This window comes from Cyprinus carpio, chromosome B13 (genome assembly GCF_018340385.1).
Source record: "Cyprinus carpio isolate SPL01 chromosome B13, ASM1834038v1, whole genome shotgun sequence".
NCBI lineage: Eukaryota > Metazoa > Chordata > Actinopteri > Cypriniformes > Cyprinidae > Cyprinus > Cyprinus carpio.
The window spans coordinates 12,987,710-13,006,300 of record NC_056609.1 but is presented as its reverse complement, the minus strand read 5'-3'; the positions used below and the strand labels follow the sequence as shown (position 1 = coordinate 13,006,300).

Genomic DNA, 18,591 nt, shown 5'->3' with positions numbered 1-18,591 from the left:
TCGTTTATAAAAGGCTGGAAGACACTACATGACTTTTTAAATCAGAACAGGCATCTTGCCAACTTTGTAAATGGTTGCAGAGAAAAACTGAGCATGATACAATAAATGACAAACAACAAACTCCTGCAAAAACATCATGATAAATGAAAATATCGCCATACATCCTCTGAGTGAACAAGATCAAAGTCCGAAGCCAAAAAAACTGTGCCTGTCATATACTACATAATATTTTGTGAAATCTGTCATTTCTGACCTGCCAAAATATGCAAATTGACTTTCAAAACTTGTTCAAATTCAGCCAAAAATCTGTGCCAATGCAGTTATGTGGTGTATTCCAGCCCTTATTTTTTTTTTTTTTTTGGAAAAAAAAAACAAAAACAAAAAAACAATAATTTGATAACATTCTTTTATTGAAGTACCTGAAAAATCTGTCATAACACATGTGAAGAATGTACGCATCTTTTAAGACATTTATTTCACATTTACATATTTTACAAATAATTAATATAATGTATAATGAACACATTAAATAAAGAATGTACAGAGCCTAAAAATTTGTAATGCCAAGTTCCAAAGAGAATATTTGTTAATTTAACTGTCATGCCAACAGAATTCAAGACTATTTTGTAATGAGAGTACTTTTAACTGTGGCTCTTATCTAAAAATTATTTTTTCAAGCTGCCCTGAGCAATTCATTGACTTGTGAAAACAAATTTAGTGGGGGTGGAAAAATGGTTCTAATGCTGGCCCATTACAGCATTAGTTCTCCAGCACCACATTGGTATCCAGCCAGACACGGATCTCATCCAGGTTCCGCTTAACCCATTCAATGTTGTTCTTCACAGTCTCTAGTGCCTGCTTTCTGGGCATCTCACCTGCTCCTGCATTCGGATGAAGTGCAAAAAAGTTCTCCATCTAAAAAGAGACCAACATATGTTAAAGTTAAAACATTGTACACAAAGGCATATTACAAAGGCAAAATCTAGTAAGATCCGAACATAGCCTTTGTTTCTCACCTTCCACAGCTGAATATCAGTGTTGTATGTACTAGTAATTCTGGAAGGCAGGCGGCCCAAGTTTCTGTCATTAATGGTATATCTAAAACAGACATGACAACATATTATCATCAATGTTATCTTCAAAGGGAAGGCTGATTTTCTTTCAACTGTTAGATGGACTAACCTGCTCACTAGGTAATCCCAGTTGAGCGTGACCCAGTCCCAGGCCATGGTTTTGCCAAGTGGGTTTCGAGATACATACTGCACTAAAGTAAAAACATCTTGACTCCTCACAATGCTTTCATTTTTAGCAGCTTCAAGCAACCTGTTACAAAAGCAACACATTTGAATAAATGAATAATTGTGTGCTTGTTTACTTCTACAAAGAGGTCAAAGTGCTTATCATTATTCATTTAGCAGACCCTTTTATCCAAAGCAGCTACAAATAATAGTGTAAGCATGCTAAAGCAGAAATAAATGATTTTTAATTTGTATTTTTATACATTTGCAAATAATAAGGCTATTAGTTAGTCAAGTGTTCTTGTTAGTGAGAGCATCAGAAGCAGTATCGGTATCTATAGACAAGTTTTTCTTTTGTGATGTATTTGCATTGTATTGTGAAAAATCTATATATCATGCAGAAAAAACAAGGATGTGGAAACTTGGTTTTATCCATGTTGTTGATTGGATTTTGCTAATTGGTGAACTTTTTTATTTCAATCTGACAACTCTGGTCTGGAAAGAGGGTGTTTACCTATTAAGGAGAGTGATATCTTCTACTGAAGCCAGGCCGTAGAGCAGCTTGTCTTTCTCCTGGGCAAGAGTGGCAGAGAGATACTTGCGGAACATGATTTCCCAGTTCTGGACTGATCCTGACTTCTTCATTCCGTATCGGTACACCAGCAAGCGTAAATTGACAGCCACACTGCTGCTCCCCAATCAGACAAAGAGCCTTTTTAATACACACATTCTGATTGGACCACTGGAGGTATTTATGTATGAATGTAATTACCTAATTGTTCCATCGATCCATTTACTGAAAATGTCATAGGCTTGGTCGAGAGCCTCCTGGTCACCCATCTGACATGCAATGCCCAAAACTGTCTCTCTCAGCAGCCTGTACATCAAATTGTTATGATTTTTTTTATTATTAAATTAAAAGAGATTCCAAAACAGAAGAATGTTTAGTGGGGACACATGTGAAAACTATTCAGCACGTGTGTGTGTGTGTATATCTTGAATTTATCATTCTTGTAAACCAGATACCTCAGTTTTAAAATGTTGCATATATATATATATATATATATATATATATATATATATATATATATATATATGCAACATTTTAAAACTGAGGTATCTGGTTTACAAGAATGATAAATTCAAGAATGTATCCTTGGCCTGCTGTAGGAAAGCTTTTCTGGTTATTTCTGCCAAAAACAAATTCTCACCGCTGTGTTTGCGTCCCCTCATCATTCCACCCAAGCTCTTTGGATATCTTCTGTACATGGTCACGGAAGAGTTTCTAAACAGAGATGACGTGAAACAGAACATTTGAGTAACAAAAAAATATATATAATATAGGAACTTCTGGCTAACATTTATATAATGAATATCAGCTATAAATCTCACATTTAACATTGTACATGATTTTTCATAAAATTGATTCTTTTCTTGCATTAAGGTGTATTGAATACTTTGGGATCCAACCTGAAATTTGCCGTACAGCATTTTATCATCAGCCAACATGTCTCTCACATAGGAGATAGAAATAGATACTCTATCCCACACAATATACTCAGTTTCATTGGCCAGATATCTTGTTAAGTTGAAGGCATGTCCATAATCGACAATATCTGCCCTGTTAATACAAAACAAAAGGCAGGACTTTAAGCATGACATCATCATCCTTACTTTATGTCCTCCACTATAACCATAAAAAGCTGTGCTATGAAAAATAAGTTCAAATTGACTTTTTTGCCTGTCATCAAGTCAAGATTAAAAGCATAAGCTCTCTGCAGCTGGAAGATGTTTGTACTCACCGTCCAAATGCAAATACATCATCAATGTAGCTGCTTCGGTCAGTTGCATTATACTCCTAAAAAAGATTAGCATTATGTGGGTTATTATGTGTTATTACACAGCTCCTTGCAATACTTGATCCTGATCAATCTCTCTCTCTTTTTTTTGATCAAATATTTATTCCTGATTGGTCAATCTCGATATTACTCCATCGTTGGTGGTAGCTGTCATTTAATTCAAACCCCAAACGTAATTAGCACCACCCCATATACAATTCTATAACGTTATTGCATCTGTATCTTTATATCTGTTTTTCACTGCGGAAAACATGCAGTGTCGGCATAAAGCAAGAAAGGTGATTCAACGATTCAACAGTGATTTCAATGGAAGCAAACAGTACGGAGGCTCTGGCTCTGCATACAGGTAAGATTATAAAATAATTAATATATAGATAATATTAATAGATAATAGATTATCAGTAGGAGTGATATACATTAAACAAATGTTTTTTTTTTGTTTTTTTTTGTAGCTACTGTTCTGTTACGTAGTTCTGACAGAGAAATTAATATGAATAATAGTACCTGATGATTTACAGAGAGTTGCTCGGCAATAGCGCTCCACACATGGTCTTGGTGATTTACTCTGTAAAAGCCCATGTGGTCTTTGTTGACTTTGATGAGACCATCGGTAGCAGGGGAGTATCCAGCAATTACTACATCTAATTAAACACAGGCCAATGACAGAAATTACACAGCAGAACAGTAAAACAACCGATTCCTCAATGCCAAAAATAAAAATAAAAATAAAAATCTGAGCATCTTGTTTACCTGTTCCTCCCTTGTCAAACAGGAAAGAGGCATTTTTGGAGTCAATTGTGCTCCATTTTACAGGAATGGTCCATTTGTAGCTGTGGGACAAGAGTTAAAACATCTGAGTGAACTAAATAAGAATCAGAGTTAATAGTTCAGTTCGTTATCTGTGGTCCTTCCTGTGAAGAATAATTTCCCTGATTATTCTTCACAGGAAGGAACACAGATAATTGTGAAGAATTCAGAAAGCAAAATAAATGGACTTATCTACTTTTAAAAAGGAGTACAAAAGCACTTTCCATATGTTTTGTTCTTGACGTCAAAGGCGGTGCATTTGATTAAACAGTATTTTGATCCAAATTCACCTGCCACTTGGCTAATACAGTATATGCATTTTCCATTTTCCTAATGTGTGCATGTCATTTTTTTGCAAAATGTTGGGCCTATTTGGTTCATGGTAAAATTACTGAATTTCAGTGTTTGATTCAATTGACATTTTCATTGCATGGCACAATAAGGCTCACCCCAGGGGAGTGCTGGGCTGGCTGGGATCAGCATTGGGATCCAGGAGAAACCTGGTCTGGGTGAGTTTAGCTTCAGTGTCTGTGTTGGTCAGAGTCAGCACAGGATAACCCATCTGCTTGGTCCATGTGTCCATGATGTCTGCCACAGGTACCCCACTCTCCTATGACCCAAGAGAAATGTGTATTGCCAGTCAAAGTTTAGAATATTTAAGATTTTTTAAAATGCTTTTGAAAGAAATCTCTTGTGCTCACAAAGGCTACATTTATTTGATTACATTACAGTAAACAGAGGAATATTGTAAAATATTTTTGTAAACCGTGATACACTATTGTTTAAAAGTTTGGGGTTATATGATTATTTAGAGAAATTAATTAAAAAGGAATTAACACTTTTATTCAGCAAGAAAGTAGTACGTTGATAGTAATGGTGTAATGGCTGCTGAAAATTCAGCTTTATAATAATAATAAAAAGTTAATACATTATTGATCAAACTGGGCAAAACATAAAAATGCCAATGTATGGTTAATAAAAGATAATTACATCAGCCAAGGCTTTCCAAAAGTCTGCAGTCTTTGCATTCTGGAATGGGTAGTTTTTTAGATATCGCTGTAGTGGAAAAAAACAAAGGTGTTTATTTTCACAGCATAACATGTTTAATCCTATATATAACTTTGGAGTCATTGGAAAATATATTTAAAAAGCAAGGCGTCTTACTCGACATCCATCCCTAAATGTGTCACGGCCAAGCAAGTCCTCCAGCATTCGTAAAATAGAAGCGCCCTACAATAGAATGACATCATAATTATCATTTCATAGCCAATAGAGTTGACAGATTAACAACACTAGGTTAAGCATCACTGACTTAACTTTACCTTGTTATATGAGATTGCATCAAACACAGATGTGATCTCAGCAGGGCTGGACACATCCACGATAATAGGATGGGATGAGAGAAGAGCATCATCAACCATGACAGGAAATACATCATTGATAAGCATGATGTCCCGCTGAAAACACACAAGATCAATTGGCATAAACATGACATCCAGCCTCAATGTAACTGATTGGTTTCAGAGAGATATATTTGAATGATTCAAGCATGTGCTCACCATTCCCCAGTCAGGCTCGGCTTCCTCCACTCCCACATACTCAAAAAAGCTGGCAAAGCCCTCGTTCAACCACAGATCGTCCCACCAGTCCATAGTCACAATATTGCCAAACCACTGTAAATTAAAGACAAAACAGTTCCTTAAACGGTAGACCCCAAATACCTTATGCTTATTCAGCCCTATACTGTTCCGGGAATATTGTTCCTTTCATAAAATGTGTTCATTCTAGGAAAAAGGAATTTGTACATCTTATTTTTTTTAAAAAAGGTCATTTTGTCAGTTTGGATTCAAATTGTTTCCAACAACCTTGGACCTAGCCATAAAAAGATAATCTTATCAGTGTGCAATGTGACTGCAGTGATAATCCCCAAAAACATAACTGTATTGAATGCTTCTGAGAAAATGTAATATGTAACTAATTATCTTTATGGTAATCAAATCATATTTTTCTCTCTCTGCTTTTTACTGTAAATGGATCTGATACATTCACCCTCTTTGAGTAAAAATGCAGGAAACAGTAAAATGAGATGCATGCTCAGCACAGGGTGTTCTGCCAATTTGTTTCTGATGTGTGACTGATGATGTACTGTGTACTCGATTGTCCTCGCTCTGCGTAGTGTCCTGGACAGCACTGCTGCATGCTATGAATGGTATCTAAGCTGCAGTCTGGATATAGTACAGGAGTTTAAAAAGTCATAACTTTATTAACTAATCAGAAGTGTGATCGGGTTAGTAACCTGGTGAACAAGCTCATGTGCAATGACACTGGCCACTCGCTGTTTGTTGATTGAGGAGGACTCGTTCTCATCGAACAGCAGGTTGGTTTCTCTGTAAGTGATCAAGCCCCAGTTCTCCATCGCTCCTGTCCCAAAGTCTGGGATTGCTATCTTATCTGCAACAGTGATAGCATATATCCAATGTTCTTTTGTCACAATAATCATTGCATAGATAGACATGATAGAAATCAGTTGATAAGATATGATATAAATCATGAAAAAGTTTATTTTTTTTATGAGATCATGTTGTGTACAGCTGCTTCAAATTGTATAAGGGTCAATGACAAATAAGAGTGTCTGCTAATTTACCAAGTTTCTCTATAGAATATTCCATGTCAAAATACTCCTCAAAGTAATCAAATATAATCTTGGTGATATTTGCAGCATATGTAGCGGTTGAGATTTGCAAAGGCTGAGCATAGATCCGCAACTGTCAGAAGAGAGAGGAGATGAATAATGAAAATCCACAGAGGTTTCATTATACTGATTGTCAGGAACTATTTAAGCAAATTCTGGAGTCAGTAGAACTAACATTAAAAAAAGTGCTTACTGGTATATTTCTTTTCGAGGTCCGCTCCACGTAGTGGAACTGGTGAACCGCAAAACATACCAGATAGGTACTCATCTTAACTGATTTTTTAAAGGATGTTTTTGTCTTTTGGTCCGACACTTTTTCTGTGTTCTGTGAAAGAGAGTTTTAGGGGTTACAGTTAACATCTATCAACTGAAAAGAAAGCAAGCATATGAATGCAAACACACCTCATTTACCAGAGCTGTAAATAAAACCACACAAAACGCATAACATATAAGCAGATTGATGGTTCAAGACTTGGTTTAAAAGTTTAAGCTACACTTTGAAACCTTCAATAACTGTTTTGAAGGCTCAAGCAGTAAGGGAACGTACCTCCACAGGCATGTTGGACAGCGCTTCATAAGCACTGTCATGGGTGATGGAGATTGTGTAGGTGGCCTTTTTGTTAGGCTCATCAAAACAGGGAAAAGATTTACGAGCGTCAGTGGGTTCATGGTCTGTTGCAGCGATTTTCCTGTAAAAAGATCAGAGAGGGGTTCATAAAACTCAACTAGTGGTTTACATTTACCTCAGTAACCTTATGTGGGGAAAGTCCAACCACATTTTCATTAACATCTAATCAAGTTTGATTACAACTAAATTAAACTCACTGTCAGTTCTATGTGTGTGCAACAAAATGTATTTGTCCAAGTGCTTCAAAACTAATTATAATGTAATTTAAAAGTTACATTGATAAACATAATCTGTTCCTATGTGGTGTGAGTCATAGTTCTTGCAATTCATCATGTTTAATAAAGACTCATTTGTTAATCATATATGATATATAATATCGTGCGCTTGTTTAGCTGTTAGCTTTTCTCAGATCTAAACCTGAAACACAACAGAACATAACAATGACAGAGCTTAAATCTAATATATCAGATAATATATAATGACCCCATCAATGGCTAGTATCCCACATCAACAAAAATACTACACCCTAGAGAGTGTGTTTGAGTATGTTGCAAAAAAATCAGTTGCACTTAAGTGAGAAATAAAAGGGAATAGCTTGGCAATACTCAAGCTCTGATAATAAACATAGAAGCGTAGCATTATTAAATTCTTAACACTGTAATCACATTGGGATTTTCCACCAGTTTGATATCTCCCTCAGAGACTATAATTCTTTTCTCTGTGGAGCAGAGGTCTCAGATCATCTTATTCAAACTTTGGGCTACATTCAGGCATTTACGTCCTGTGTAATCTGTTCCCTGTCAAATCAGCGGCGCTAAACTGTAATGGTTTGAAAATGTATATAAAAAGACTAAGGCAAGACATTTGCATTATTGAGTTCTGACTGTTGAAGCTAAACATCAAGTACATTTTGGGAAGTTTATCCTCTGATACACTAAAATAACTTGGTTAATATCTGAAATTATCAGTGCAACCATAAAAGGCCACTTGTAGTTCAGATAAATAATGTCTACAAGTCATAGTGGGCAACACATTTGTAATCAGGCCAGGTCACCTAAAGTTTAGGGCAACAAAGTTTTGTAGTACAAGAGTGATGATTTTACTATTTGGTGTTGCCTGATGGCCCTGAAATGGTAATGGATGGGAAGCTCTGAAACTGTAACGAACATATCTGAGTGCCTAGTTATGATAGAAAAAAAAACAAACAAAAAAAAAACAGGTTATCTATTAAACACTGGGCAGGTTTGTAAAATAATTTAATAACGTTTCTGAAATTATTCATTTGTGGAATTTGTACCTTACTTGAGTAGTGCAAAAACTGATTACTATAATAACTGCTTTTTTATTGAGGAAATGATAATGATAATGTTGATCAATCAGCTTAAAGAAAAAACACTGGACAACGACAGAGATGGACAAACTTGACTCAATGATCACTGTATAAATAACTACACTACTGTGCAATGTTTGGGGTCTGTAAGATTCTTTTGCTGTTGTTAAGAAATTACTTCACTTTTGATTAATTTATTGCATCCATATTAAATAAATTATTAAAGTCATTTATAATATCCATAAAAGTGTTTCTTGAGCATCAGATTAGCTTATTATTTCTGAAGGATCATGTGACACTGGAGTAATGATGCTTTGCCATCACAGGAATAAAGCTAAAACATATTAAAATAGAAACAGTCAAGTCAAATAATATATCAATATTATGTTTTTACTGTATTTTTGATCAAATAAATGCCTTGGTAAGCATAAGAGACTTATTTAAAAAATCTAACCAAATGGTAGTGTGTCTATTTAAACATACTATAAAACGTTGATGCTTTATATATATATATATATATATATATATATATATATATATATATATATATATATATATATATATATATATATATATATATATATATATATATATAGTTCAGTAAAATTGTGACAGTACACACACTTTCAAGTATAATTTCTCAGTACTTTTCACACCTCTTATTGTGCATACTGACTAATTACAATTACATACCAAAAGTACATTTCTACAATATAGATGTCTTGATGCTTACTTGGTAACTCCACTATCCTGATACGTGGTCCTGTAGAAACCAACCAGAGAGCCGTTGAGCCATCCCTGGAAGTGTAGAGTGAGGATGTAGTGCTCGTCTGGGCCAGTGACACTCAGCTGCTCGTCCGCCTCCACCACCACATACTCCTGCGGCTTGTACTCAAAGCATTCCTTCACCCAGACAGAGGTCAAGCCAGATGGGCCGCTGCGCTGCAGAGAGGGCACTGCGGTGACAAAAGTCTCTCGAATGTGGAGCCACAGGTGCTGACTGGGCTGTGTCAGGTACAGATGGATGGACACGCTCCCAGTGTAGATGTCTGTGCCGAGGTCAGGCTCCAGGTGCAGGTCATAATGGAAAGGTACAATGTAGTCAGGTAAGCGGAAGTTGTTCCAGCCACCATTTGTGTTGTCGGATGGTTTACAGGGACCCCGGTCATCTGGTGGCATTGTAGGTAATGGTGTTGTGGGTAATGGTGTTGGTTTGGGTTCCTCTTTGGATGAGGAGGTCTTCTGGCTCAAACCAACTCCGAGCCCCACAGCAACACCTGTCACGACGACGACAGCGCAGATGATAGCAGCATGCTTGCCTCGGATAAAGTACCGTTTCTCCTTCTTTTCGAACTCCAGGCTTTCCATTGCGAGCCGTCAAACGCAGAGAGTCAGAATGTGTACAAGCACTCAAAGTTCAGAAAGTCAGAACACTCTCTCCCTGTGAACCCAGACACACACACAAACACACACACACTCTATCCTCACACTTCCTTTTGTCTCCAAAGAGAGAAAACAGCTGTGTCTTTGTCCCAAATGTGTGGACATATGCAGACCCACACACTCACGCAGGGCAGCCTGTGGGAGGCACAGAGGTTAATGCAGGAGGAGGTTAAGTTTCACCACAGTTTAAAAAACTGCTCTGATCTCTGTAAAGTCACGGCCACGCGGTTGTCAAAACATCTACGCTGGGAGGTGATCCTTAAGCTGTAGTGTGGCAAGTCCTCCCTCACCAAATCTCATGCTGACAGAAGTGATATATAGGGGACAGGCGCTAAATTTGTACCGCCCTTCAGTTAAACATAAATCAAAATATGTTAATCAGCAGTCAAAGAGGAATGATCACAGACATGTCTGGGGGAGGGAGGCATAGGAAAGCAGAGTAAAAATGAAAGGAGTTATTATGAGGAGAGGAAGGGGCTTATGGGAGAGATCTGGGGAATGTTAAGAAATTGTCACAGATTTAAGTGGCTAAAGAAATTATATCCTGGCTGAAACTTTAAATTATGAACAATTGTCACGTGTCGTTTCTTTCTAATTATTTGTGAAATTTACAAGCAATTCCTGAGTGGAATTCTTTCAAAGTAAATCTTACATGTAGTAAAACTTGATTGAGGGCACTGGGCTGAAAGTATAATGTTCCATTAAATCCAACCATATTTTAATAAAATGTACATTTATTAAAATAAAATGCACTTCTCTTCATTTAAAAGCACACACACACACACAGAAACATAAATTAGAAATAATTATATGCTTCTATGACGTAATTTGAGCTAGATGTTATTATTTAGTGTGATGACAATCAGGTGTGAGTTTGAAAACCATCACAAAAACGGACTATTGCAATTGCGATTAATGTTTTGGGGCTGCACAGGGCAAATTCTTAATAAACCCACAGAGTTTCTCATCATGCATAACGTGTAATATTTTACAGGAGTAATCAGGATTTATTTTATAGGAGTGCTGCAATGTAGATAAGAAAGGCTTAGTTAAATCAGTTATCATCAACTTAGTTATCACAATCATAAATTATTTGTTATCATCAGTTTGTGCGAAACCTTTCTGGTAAATATAAAATAATAAGGAGTGGTAACCATGGTACAGTAAATGTTTTATCTGGGTGTATGATAAAAGAAAGATGGGAAGCTGTTACCGCTGTTAAGATCGCTCACTTAATTTCATCACTCTATTCACCACTCTCACTATAAACACCCTGCAGAAGAACTTAGGTCAGCAAAATGGTCATCTTGGCCCTTTTTTGGCCCTTACTGTGCCACTGATTCAGTATGTTAATCAACAGCTGCTGTTCACTTGGATCTATCAGACATAAATGGCATACCCAAACATAACCTTTATATAACATAAAATAATGATTGTAGCCTGTCAATACTCTTAATGCATGGCAATAGGTCATCTATAAGCCTAATACTGTTGTACTGTATGTGACTTTTATTAGACTACTGACATAACTAGTGGTTCATGTGAGGGAACATAAATTTTGACACTTTTCAAAAGTACAATTTCAGTTCACTAGCTCCTTTTGTCTTAAAGTGTCTTTAGCTCAGAGCTGCCATCTGGTGGTCATAGCTGAGTAAATAATAATAAAAAAAAACCTCTCAGATGAGGAAATATACACAACGTTATGGCCATTCATATGAAAAAAAGAAACTTCCTGAAAATATACATATATAATTTAAATGTGTCAGGTGTGAATTGACATGGAGACATGAGGTTTTTGTCTTCTTTGCAGTGGATTTTCAGAAGCGATCAAAAAGTGTCTCTGTGGCAGGTTTTGAACAGCTGTCCGGTCTCTTTTCATTTTGTCTCTGCTGGCTTTGGGGATTTTCATGACTCTCTTTGGAGGGGAGAGTGGTCTAGTCATGTTTCGAGCTAACAAAGAAGGTACTGCCTTCAATTTCTGGTTAGGTTTCCTCTTTATATTGGTTGATTTTGCAGCTGTTTGCTGTTGGTCAGAATTTTTGGAGTCTGCATATTCAGCCATTACCCCAACCACATTCAGACTGACAATGGCCTCTGAAATCCCTGCCATGTTTTGTGCTCTGCACCGGTATTCCCCTGCATCGCTATATGATATTCCATTCAGACTGACTGCTGACCAGCGGATTCCCACACGTGGAGATTCTTGTACATCTGCAGGCAGTGAAGTGATTATGTGATCAGACATTAAATCAAATGAATAAAGATAACACTCACTTACGTGACAGTTTATTAGCTCATAACATTGTAAAACATTAGCACCAGTGTGCTTTGTAAGATAATATCTAAACACAAAGGTTTAAAACCAAGTACACTACAACTAAGAAGTTAAAACGTTACTTATTTTAAGTGTGAAGATTTCTAATGTTAACTTACAGCCAGAAAGTTTTCTGGGCAATCTTTCAGTGTCCATGCGGCTTTGCATCTGCTTACAACAACCAAAATAAAGGAACATATACACTGGAGACCAGAATATAATAAAATATCAGTAATCTTTAAATGTATTTAAATGTTTTGTATTCATATCAGCATAACAATTTAGGGAAAAGTTTAACTGAAAAATTAACAAATTATTATTTTTTTTTTTCACATTTAAAGTCTTTTAGTCTTTCTAATAAAATAAGAAAAGTACAGAAAGAGAAAACATTGTCTATTAGTGCTTTTTGGTATTATTTTTATACTATTATACAGTACAACCCCAGTTCCAGAGAAGTTGGGACATTTTGTAAAATGCAATAAAATCTAGAATCTGTGATTTGTTCATTCTCTTTAACTTTTATTTAATTGACAAAAGTACAAAGAAAAGATTTCCAAAGTTTTCACTGACCATGTAAATGTATTTTGCAAATATGAACAAATTTTGTTGATTTTGATGACTGCAACACACTCCAAAAAAGTTGGGAAAGAGGCACGTTTAACACGGTCACATCAACCTTCCTTTTAATTACAATGTTTCGTTGTTTGGGAATTGAGGATACTAATTGTTTAAGTTTTGCAAGCAACATTTTTGTCCAGTCTCGCTTGATACAATCCTTCAGAAGCTCAGCAGTCTGTGATTGTCGTCAGATTCTCCTTTTCATGACTGGTCATACATTTTCAACCGGAGACAGATCTGGAGTGCAGGTAGGCCAGTCTAAAACATTCTCTGTCTCTACAAAACCATGCTGTTATAGCACATGCAGAATGAGAGTTGGCATTGTCTTAATCTAATAACCATGGACTTCCCATGAAAGACATCACCTTGATGGCAGAATATTTCTCTGTACAATCCCAATATATGCCTCCATGTCAAGAGTACCTTCGCACATATGCCAGTCACCCATGCTGTTTGCACTGATGCACTCATATACCATGACAGACGTTTGCTTTTGCTTCTGTCGCTTTGAAATTCCGGATGGTCCCTTTGGTCTTTGGGACTGAGAACTCGAAATCCATTTTTCCCAGAAACAAGTTGAAATGTGGACTCATCTGAGCACAGCACACATTAGTCTTTTTGACTATCTGAGATGAGCTCTGGCCCAGAGAACCCGGCAGCATCGCTGCACAGAATTGATGTATAGCTTTTTCCTAGAGTAATAGATATTCAAGTTGCATTTCTTGATGCAGCAGCAGACTGTGTTAAGTGACAGCAGTTATCTGAAGTACTCCTGAGCCCATGTTGCTATATTTAAAGGGGTCATATGATGCGATGCAATGCAACCCATACACTTTATGTCCCCACAGTGCATAAGTCATTATAATCTGTAATTGTTTTTGTCCCCACTGGATGCAGCACAATGGCTCATTTCCGTAATAGGTTTATTATTGTTTTTGTCAGAGCACACCTTGCTGGCGTCTGTGTTCTGATCGGGACATGCAGTCAGTACAAGCATAAACACATTTCATTACACCAAATAAACAAAATAATGTTCTTTTTAGCAACATCATACAGTATGACCCCTTTAACACAGCAGCATGACGGTTTCTTATGCAATGCCATCGGAGGGCTCAAAGGTCAAGCACATTCAGCTGAGGTTTCCTGCCCTACATGCACTGTTATTACTCTGGATTCCCTGAATATTTTCACAATATTATGTATGGTACTTGGTGAAAGACCTAAATATGATTTTTGATTTGTATGACACTTCTCTCGTGAAATTTGGCACAAAGTGAAGAGCCATGATCCAGCTTTGCTTGCAAAGACTAAGATGCTTCTTTTATACCCAAACCTGATACCCTGACCTATTACCAATTCACCTGCTTACAGTGAACTGTTTCAAAACAGTTAAACGTGGATATTCTATAACCTTTTCACTTTTATTTTGCCTCTGTCCCAGCCTCTTTGGAATCTGTTGCAGCCGTCAAAAACATAATTTGTTCATATTTACAAAATACATTTATGTTGGTCAGTGAAAAAATCTTTATATATTATCTTAAATAAAAGTTAAAGAGAATAAACAAATCTCAGATTCTTGATTTTATTGCATTTTCCCAATTTCTCTGGAACTGGGGTTGTAGCTTTTATTTTATATTTTGTTTTTATTTTAATGATAGTAATTTTGTTATATGCTTTTGTCATTTTAAAGCATAAAATGGCTCATCATTTTTCTTAATTAGCTTTAATTTATATTTATTTCAGCTTTAATTTTAGTAACTTTCATTTAAAAAAAAAAGTTGTCAAAGCAACAATTCTAAATTTTGTTTAAGGTTTTTAATTTTTTTTATCTAATATTTATATTTTATTTATTTCAGCTATATTTTAATGAACAAAAAAATATTTTAATATATTTTAATACATGATTTTTATTTAACAATATTTATTTTTATACTACTGCTAATAGTATTTATTTGTATTTTGAATTATTTTTATATTTTCAGTTTTAATTTTGGTAATTTTGTTATGTGCTTTAGTTATTTATTTAGTTTTTATATTTTCTAATTATTCATTATTCAGTTAGTTGCCAAAGCAACATTTCTATTTTTTTTAAATAATAGTTTTAGTTAACAATAACAACACTGTATGAAAATATGCAGCATGAGTATATAAGAAGGTACCTTGTTTATAAAGGTTGGGTATAGCAGATTTGATCCACATCAGTGTTGGGGTCGGGTGTCCTGTAGCTTCACAGCGAAGTAGGACATTGCTACCAAGTAGAGCTGTGATCTTGGTGGCAGAGGTCACCACGTAGGGCCTGCGGCAGCGAGTGAGCTCCACGCTCTGAAAGGGAACTCCAGCAAGATCCGGTGGTTCACTACAGTTCAGGAATCGATCCAACAGGACCAGAGAATTTTCTGGGGCTTTACTAATGTCAAGCAAAGTAGAAAGCCTACATTCACACACCCAGGGGTTGTCCTGAAGACCTGCAGAAGGGATGAAATGTGTGAGAGAGGTTGATGACACATTGGGTCTAAAGAGGTGTGCACTGATTACATAACCTGTTCTCTCCAGCATGACTGGACTAATCAGAGTACAGGGCTTTGGTTTCCACTGGAGGAATGCAGTGAGCCAAGACTCTCAGATTGCACTTAGATATCACGTATGTGTCTGTGTGAACCTTACCATAAGACATTAAATACAAAATCCACTATCCATGAGACATTAATTTACCAAATTTCTTTTCACATACTTTTGCAACAACTTTTCTAATATATTTGAAAAATCAAATCTAATAATACAGTGAGAGCCAATCAGGGTGTGTTTACTGGATTGTTGTATGTTAAAAATTAAAAATTGTTAAATTGGCTCACTAAAAACAGCAGGATCCAAATGTCAGAAACTACAGAAAGTTTTTACCCAAAAACTGTATGACTTTCTTTCTTTTGTGGAAAATAAAAGAAGATATTTTTGGGAAGGAAGAGGGTTTTTGTCCACACAATGGAAGTGAGGTTACCTAAACTGAAACAGAGAACCTTCAACACTGCACATTTTAGATGTCTCCCTATTCAAACACACCTGATTCAACTCATCAGCTCATTAATGAAGACTCCAAGACCTCTTATGTGTGTGTCAGATAAGAGAGACACCAAAAGAGTGCAGTACTGGGGGTTCTCCAGGACCAGGATTGGGAACCACTGCTTTAAATGAATTAAGTATTATACTAATAAATGTTTTACTGTTAAAAAAATAAAAAAATAAAAAATATGGAAAATACGAGTCTTAGTTGATACACCTTTGAACCCCACTGTATATTTAAAGTACCTCATATTGTTGCCAGTAGCATATGCTATATGTAGATCACTGACAAGCAGTAGATTATCATTGAGTTACATTTGCTTTCTTCATTTTAGTTATCATCCTAACAAATGATCTACAGTGTGGTGTTTCACCTAAAACCACTGAGCGCTGGGTCTGAGTGCTGTCACTGAACGGCCAGAGAGCAGTCAGATCGTTGGGCAGGGTGCTCAGCCTGTTGCTCGAGAGGTCCAGGTAAGTCACATTGGCAAGGTAACGTGCAGCCAGGGGTGGGATTCGTGCCAGGCGGTTATTGTGCAGTCCAAGTGTTCGGAGGCGGGGCACATCCCTGAGTCCCTCCCAGGGGAAGGAGGACAGGAGATTCCCATCCAATCGTAACTCATGAAGGAAAGACAGGTTTGTGAAACTCCTTGGATGAAGAACATTGATGGAGTTATATGTAAGCCACAAATAAAGCAGTTCTGGCATGGCAGAGAAAGCACCTCTGAAGATCCTGGAAACAGAGGTGCGCTCTAAACGAAACTTGACTGCATCACTTGGCAGACCTACTGGAATGGCAGTCAAGGCTGGGTTTTTACAGAGCACAGTTCTAAAAAACAAAAAACAAATTTAATGTTTAATGCCCATCACATTGTTTTATACAAATAGAAAAGTCCCTAAAATAGGCCCCAATATACTGTTAATATAAAGGAACTTACTGTATTGATTTTTCAAATTTTCAATAGTGTCAGTGCAGTTAAAACTCTACAACTTACAAATACACCTGACCTGACTAATGCCACACGGCGAAAGATAGTAACACAACAACAAGAGAGTGGAAGAGAGAGTGTGTGGATGGAAGAAGCCAGGATCACAGACTTAACCAGGCAAAAAAAGATTACTGTACCTGAGTCCCTTGGCATTGCTGCGACCATGGAGCACACAGGTGCACAGAGACGGACACGAAGGACTCTGTGCACAGACCACCAAAGCCAAGCACAAAGTAAGGTCTCCATACAGAAGTGGATGCATCGCTTTAGAGACACATAAAGCATCTCACACACAACTGTTCCAGGAAAATACCACTCTCTGTCTGAGCAGGACTGTGACATTCCCAAATACTGCCGTAGATTAAGACAAACACTAAAAGGATTAGTTCAGATTACTGTGGTGAGGAGCAGATCAACACCTATAGTCAGTGTAGTAAAGAGAAACATGCCCTGGTACTGCTGTTTTACAATAATAATAGAAGCACAGTGGAAGATTAATTCTTCTAAATTTAAAGAATATGTGTATCTATAGTGTTGATAATGCTTAGCTTATTCACTGATAAAGTAGCAAATTGGATATAGCTACATGAAAATTTCAATATAATTGCAAGGCAATGCAAACTTCACAATGCAAGTTTGCACATCTATCACTTTGATTGCAACTGTATTAATTATTCCATCTTTAATTATAAATATATTGTTTTCTCTCATGAATGGAAGTGGAAGCAGAGTAATTTGTATCATTTGGCTGTAGCAATGGGCCAAATTTGTAAGACTGCTTTATTGAATTCTTTAAGGAACTCTGACAATTTAAATGCCTCTAAAAACCTATCTATGGTGTAATAAAATATAACAGAATTTGTCACTAGATTGCATTGATCAGTTGAACCTCTAAACGAGCGTCTAATAATTTAACTGATCTTGGGTCAGTTTAATAATGGAAGTTATATTTTTTTAAATAATTATATGATTAATTATACTACTGATGTCTGTATAATACAGTTTGTGTATTATATACATACATTCAGTAATTCGAAAAGGGGAATGCTGTTATGTAAATATAATTGTAAACGCTTGTAATTAAACTGCCAAGCCCTGCCTAATAACATAATGCAATCACTATAGGCTACACGTTAATAAAACAAAACAGATTTAACAGAACCTTGGTATTTAATGATATTTCATTATTTGTGGCCTAAATTACATTTAATAGATTACGCTTTCATGAAAACATTTTATTTGTGATTGGTTTGTGAAAGCTGTCATGTTTGCGTTTTAGTTGCATGCACACCATTTTGACCAGCAGGTAGTCTGTGGTGTTTCGAGCGCTTAGAAATAGTAAATATTTTTGGTAAACAATTGCTTCAGTTGATTCAGAAAGATTTGTTTCTCTCAAAACTACCTGTCCGCGTTTTCTCTGGTTCCACGATTGCTCAGAGCTGGGTTTCTCTCGATATGGGGTGTGGGAAGTGAAAAAACCCGGAGTGGAGCCACGGCGGCGTGATTATGAAGAACTCTCTCTGCCGCTCCGCTCCACTTATATACAGAGCTCCATTCCGGATTTCGGTCTTCGTTGCTTGGTAACTATACCTTGATGCTTTGGCTTCTTGTGGAAC

General features: G+C 36.5%; 2 protein-coding genes across 3 annotated transcripts; both read right to left on the bottom strand.

Annotated features, from left to right (window-relative positions):
- Window positions 1-389: 389 nt before the first annotated feature.
- On the bottom strand, window positions 390-10,302 carry LOC109100448 (glutamyl aminopeptidase). The gene is made up of 20 exons (XM_042736654.1): window positions 9,288-10,302; window positions 7,144-7,285; window positions 6,790-6,921; window positions 6,549-6,669; window positions 6,201-6,355; window positions 5,464-5,577; window positions 5,227-5,361; window positions 5,069-5,134; window positions 4,895-4,960; window positions 4,354-4,514; window positions 3,848-3,927; window positions 3,602-3,738; window positions 3,041-3,096; window positions 2,709-2,859; window positions 2,450-2,523; window positions 2,011-2,115; window positions 1,753-1,926; window positions 1,183-1,323; window positions 1,017-1,098; window positions 390-915 (listed from the first exon to the last, which is right to left on the bottom strand). The coding sequence occupies exons 1-20, from the start codon at window positions 9,920-9,922 to the stop codon at window positions 760-762; spliced, it is 2,883 nt and encodes a 960-aa protein (XP_042592588.1). The 5' UTR covers window positions 9,923-10,302; the 3' UTR covers window positions 390-759.
- A 1,126-nt stretch (window positions 10,303-11,428) lies between these two features.
- On the bottom strand, window positions 11,429-18,562 carry lrit3b (leucine-rich repeat, immunoglobulin-like and transmembrane domains 3b). 2 transcript variants are annotated; one of them, XM_019113942.2, is made up of 6 exons: window positions 18,378-18,562; window positions 17,113-17,326; window positions 16,361-16,815; window positions 15,089-15,394; window positions 12,431-12,493; window positions 11,429-12,208 (listed from the first exon to the last, which is right to left on the bottom strand). In XM_019113942.2, the coding sequence occupies exons 2-6, from the start codon at window positions 17,235-17,237 to the stop codon at window positions 11,760-11,762; spliced, it is 1,398 nt and encodes a 465-aa protein (XP_018969487.2). In that variant the 5' UTR covers window positions 17,238-17,326; window positions 18,378-18,562; the 3' UTR covers window positions 11,429-11,759. The 2 variants fall into 2 exon arrangements, with proteins under 2 accessions (XP_018969487.2, XP_018969490.2); XM_019113945.2 differs by lacking the exon at window positions 12,431-12,493.
- Window positions 18,563-18,591: the final 29 nt, after the last annotated feature.